Raw genomic sequence first — 5,204 nt, forward strand, 5'->3', positions numbered from 1 at the left:
AGAGACACTGGTTGGTTTTGCTGCAGAGCTGCTGAGTGAGGACAGAGTTCACTTCTCGTGTGTTTGAAAGTCCGTTCCTGTGAGGTTCTGGTTGGTTCTGTAACACCGACTACACTTTACGAGTTTAGTCAATTCTTCTTTTTTTTGGCAGTGAACATGTGACCACCGTCAGTGGAGACGTTAAAGGACAATTCCAGGCGAATTCAACTCGGGGGTATGTTCATATCATCTTAGGTCTAAAAGAAGGAATCTGAAGATGTTCAGTTTAATGTCTCCTGTTTTGCGGTAGTTGTGTCTGTCCCCGCGTCGCCACGGCAGCGATGAATGGGAGCGGATTGAAGTTCTGCTGCTTAGGCTGTTTCCATCCCTCAAAGCCACAGACAGCGTCAGATGGAGACTCAAACATGCAGCCAGAAGTTTATTTACTTCAAGCAAGCCGACATGTTGGTAAAACTAGATCTAATTCAAAGTCTGGCGGAGTCGAGACCCAAGTTGACGCTCGGTGTGTTCAGGTGCAGTGGGAAGCTCCCGTTTGTGTCATAAACACAGGAATATCAACTCTGGACTTGCTTCAAGTGTACATTTTTTTCCACAGACAGCGTCAGGTGGCGACTTAAACATGAGCCGAGAAGTTTATTTACTTGAAGCAAGTCCAGAGTTGATATTCCTGTGTTTATGACACAAACGGGAGCTTCCCACTGCACCTGAACACACCGAGCGTCAACTTGGGTCTCGACTCCGCCAGACTTTGAATTAGATCTAGTTTTACAAACATGTCGGCTTGTTGAAGTAAATAAACTTCTGGCTGCATGTTTGAGTCTCCATCTGACGCTGTCTGTGGCTTTGAGGGATGGAAACAGCCTAAGCAGCAGAACTTCAATCCGCTCCCATTCATCATCGCTGCCGTGGCGACGCGGGGACAGACACAACTACCGCAAAACAGGAGATATTAAACTGAAAACCTTCAGATTCCTTCTTTTAGACCTAAAATGATAGGAACATACAGCCTCCAAGGTGAATTCGCGCGGAATTGTCCTTTAAGAGGTTAAACAGATCAGTTAAGTCGTGGTCGTGGTGAGTCTGGAGATGCTGACACCAGTCACCTCAGTCTTCTGGTCCCGTCGTCTCTCTCAGTGCGGAGGAAACCGGACCTGTTGCTGCTGCTGGCGGTCCGGTCCGGTTCAGTCCGGTCCGGTCCGGTCCGGTCGGGCGCTACTACGGCGACGTCTTGCGGCTCTCCCTCAGGATGCCGTCCAGGCCGCTGAGCTGGCGGAGGAAGCCGCGGTTGGGGATGACGCCGCGGTGATCTTTGACCGTCTTGATGGCGTCCACCAGCGTCAGGTTCTGTCGGATCATCAGGTAGGCCAGAACCAGCGTGGCGGAGCGGCTCACTCCCACGGCGCAGTGGACCAGCACTTTACCTACACACGGTCAGAAGATTAGATTAAAGGGATAGTTCAACATTTAGTCAAATTGGCCCATTGCCATAATCCCTATAGTCATAGCAGTAGGTTCGTTACCTTTGATTGTCGGTGCAAGCTATTTTTAGAACGGCGGAGCAGAGCCGTGAGCTGCTCAGAGCTACGCTACGGAGGCTCATTATGGGATTTCTTGCCATTTCTTCTTCTCCCTCTAAAACAACTCTGTGTGGTAACGTTGTGTTATTATCTCATAGCGTGGTGAATGTGCAGCTCACAACTTGTCCACCAGAGCGTTGTGGAGTTGTTAGATTGTGTATTTGATGAGTTTGATGATGAGGGAAACCAAGAAATCCCATAATGAGCCTCCGTAGCGTAGCTCTGAGCAGCTCACAGCTCTGCTCCGCCGTTCTAAAAATAGCTTGCACCGACAATTAAAGGTAACAAACCTACTGCTATGAATATAGGGATTATGGTGATGGGCCAATTTGCCAAAATGTTGAACTATCCCTTTAAATGAAATGGATTTAAACACAGAGGTGCAATATTTTAGCGTGTTTCCTCCTATTTAAAGCCACCACAAAGAACTTTTAACAGGATATGCAAAGAGAAACCAACTGTTCTTCTCTACAGGGTCCAGTTCACCAAAACCAAAACAAAATGAAAGTTCTTTGTAGTTGCTTTAATGCGTCTTTTATGCAGAAACGTCCTCAATCTGAGACAGTTTCCTTATTATGTACAATAAGATTATTTCATCTGACAGTGAGAAGCCTCTGAAACAGTTTGAGTTTTCAAAACCATCCCCAATCTTCATCACTTTAGACATTCCTAATTTCCTCTTCCCAGTTGTACGTTGACGGTTTTCTATTGACTTTTCCATATTAATCCAAGCTGCGGTAAATAAATGATGTAATAATAACATTGTGTTGTGTTTGTGTTGCCATGCCAACCTCCGCTGCTCAGGGCTTTGTGGATGAACTCGGCGGCCGGGTAGAAGTTGACGCTCATGTCGAAGCTGGGCGAGTCGTGGGCCTCGATGCCGTGGTAGGTGACGTTCATCCCGGCGTAGTACTCCGCTCCGCCGCGCCACTTACTCTGAGCACAGTTCAGGATGTGTGTGATGCCGAGTCTGGACAACTCACGCCGGTCCGACGCAATGTCCCTGCAGAGGAGAGGAAGAGGAGGAGAAGAGGGGAGGAAGAGGAGGAGGAGGAGGAGGAGGAGGAGGCGACAGCAAATTAGTTAAATTCAGAATTTATTCAAAGTCGACACAAACGTTCACTAGTGAGGAGCTGACTGGAGTTTAATGGTCAAAATGTGGTTTTTGACCATTAAATTAATTAAAGATCTTCTCAAAGTCAAAGTTGTAAAACAGTGTGAATTGAAAATAGAGTCAATTACACTAAAAAAAGCAACATAATAAAATCAGATTGAATCCCAATTGTCTCCAGTGTGTCACTTATCAATAATGTACTGTAACTCTTATAACGGCCTTATCAATCAGCTAGTTTATATATTATCTTATTAACACCTTATCAATAGTAGTGTAGCACTTTATAATAATGCTGCGTTCGATTGCACTCGGAACTCGGCAAAACTCGACCTCTGAGTCGGAAAAGTGCAATAGAACGGCATTTGGAATTCGGGTAGAATCCAAGCAGCCCGAGTCGGTCGGAAATTATGTGGAAAAACGTCAAAGCAAAATGGCGCCGCACACCGTGAGAGGGAAACAGTCACTTTCTCCTCAACTTTTAGTCTGTTATGTGTCGTTTGATTTAGCATTTGTGTTACTAAGAGTGTAGGATTACTTAGTAGTGGTATTTGCACTCCCACTCTGTTAATTAAAGAGTTCCTTTGAGTGTAGTAGGGATGAAAAAGCACAGTAACAGTGTTCAAAATATTATAGTTTTTCCCATTTTTAAACTACAGTAGTCTATAATGATAATATTTAGGTGTAATACTGAGAGTTGACACCTGCGCGGCTTGCAGAAGTAATACTTAAGCTACATCATACGACATTTCTCTTTCTCTCTCTCTCCCTTACGTAGCTGATGTACTTCCCAGAATAATTTTTAAGACATCCAAACAAACATCAGCTCAGCCGGCCATGTTTTCCGAGGTTGTGCAATGAAACGCATTTACCTCGGAAGTTCTGAGTGCAAACGCAGCATAAGAACACACTATTAAGCATTAGTTAAGCATTAATAAATACTGAATTCTTCATTTATAACTCATTAGTATGTAGTTCATAAACACAGTTAGTGCTGATCAATGATGGATTAAACATGTTTAACTGTGTTTATAAACTACATACTACTGAGTATAGTGTGTATAGTATATATATAGTGTGTATTTATTATAAAGTGTTACCAATAGTAGATAAACAATGATAAACATGTAATTTTAAATATTGTAGACATTGTTTTAATCATAATAATCTGTGTTGATGCATTATTATTTAGATGTATGGTATAATTTCAGTGCTTTATCATTTCACACATAATAATCTACAATTCATTTAGTGTTTACAACCAAACTATATTACATCTTGGTGTAAACCGTTAATAAATCCTTAAAGGGATAGTAGCATTTTTTTTAAAGTGGGGTTGTATGATCTACAAATAGCCCCTAAGTACTTTAATTGCAGTAGAAGACTCTCTGCACTCCTCCCGTTAGCAACGCCAGCCCATAATAGCCCTGCCCAGAGATTTACAACATACAGTGTTGTGAACAGACCCAAAGAAACGGAAATGTTTTACCTGAAAAAAAAAACCACAGTTCCATTGTTCACTATAATATAATTTTTTCCAGCCCTTCAAAGTGCAGGAAAAACACAGTTTTTATTTGGACCTAACCAACTCCCGTATCCCTCCGCCCAGGGTTAGCGCCGCCGATCAGCAGTTGGTTAGGTCCAAATAAAAACTGTGTTTTTCCTGAAAAAATTATATTATAGTGAACAATGGAACTGTGTATTTTTTTTCAGGTAAAACCTCTTTTAGGCCGTGAAAATAGGCCGTTTCTTTGGGTCTGTTCACAACACTGTATGTTGTAAATCTCTGGGCAGGGCTATTATGGGCTGGCGTTGCTAACGGGAGGAGTGCAGAGAGTCTTCTACTGCAATTAAAGTACTTAGGGGCTATTTGTAGATCATACAACCCATCTTTAAAAAAATGATACTATCCCTTTAATGAAGGTAAAATAACATTAAATGTTTCTTACGCTCTTTGTTCTTCTGTAGTTTCTTAAAGGAAAACATGAAAGGAAAGATGAAACATGACTCATGCATCAGTTGTGTGTGTGTGACTCTCTGTGATTCCCACAGGTTTCCTCTCGGTGTGAACTCACTGGTCTCCGATGTAGAGTCTGGGCCAGACCTCGTCGGCATGGTTACAGGCGGTCTTCCCGGTGCACAGCAGCCGCTCCAGCTCCGACACCGACAGGTTCGGGGCGACGCGCTCCGAGTCCTTCCTGCTCGGAGACCTGGAGCTGCTGCGGGACCGGGAGAACCGGGACATGAACGCCATTTAATCTGGGAATAAAGAAACACAATACTGGTATAAAAATCAACCAATAAACACAATAATTAGACTTAAAGCTACATTGTGTAGGAATTCCTCCCATCTAGCGGTGTGGTTGTAGATCACAAGCAACTCAATGGTATTTTTCATGCTGCATTCACGTGAAATTGGGCAGACGGCAGACGGATGACAGCCGCTGCACGTAACGGCATAAACAAGCCTCTATGTAAACAAGTGGCAAAACAATACACGTGACAATATGTTGTCA

General features: G+C 43.4%; 1 protein-coding gene across 1 annotated transcript; it reads right to left on the reverse strand.

Moving 5' to 3' along the window:
• Window positions 1-1,215: 1,215 nt before the first annotated feature.
• dusp26 (dual specificity phosphatase 26) lies at window positions 1,216-4,942 on the reverse strand (the record flags this gene model as incomplete). The annotated part of the gene is made up of 3 exons (XM_083983683.1): window positions 1,216-1,421; window positions 2,369-2,580; window positions 4,764-4,942. 3 exons carry the CDS (start codon window positions 4,940-4,942, stop codon window positions 1,216-1,218), a joined length of 597 nt encoding a protein of 198 aa, XP_083839809.1.
• Between the last annotated feature and the right edge of the window lie 262 nt (window positions 4,943-5,204).

Source organism: Trachurus trachurus, assembly GCF_905171665.1.
Source record: "Trachurus trachurus genome assembly, chromosome: 12".
Lineage (NCBI taxonomy): Eukaryota > Metazoa > Chordata > Actinopteri > Carangiformes > Carangidae > Trachurus > Trachurus trachurus.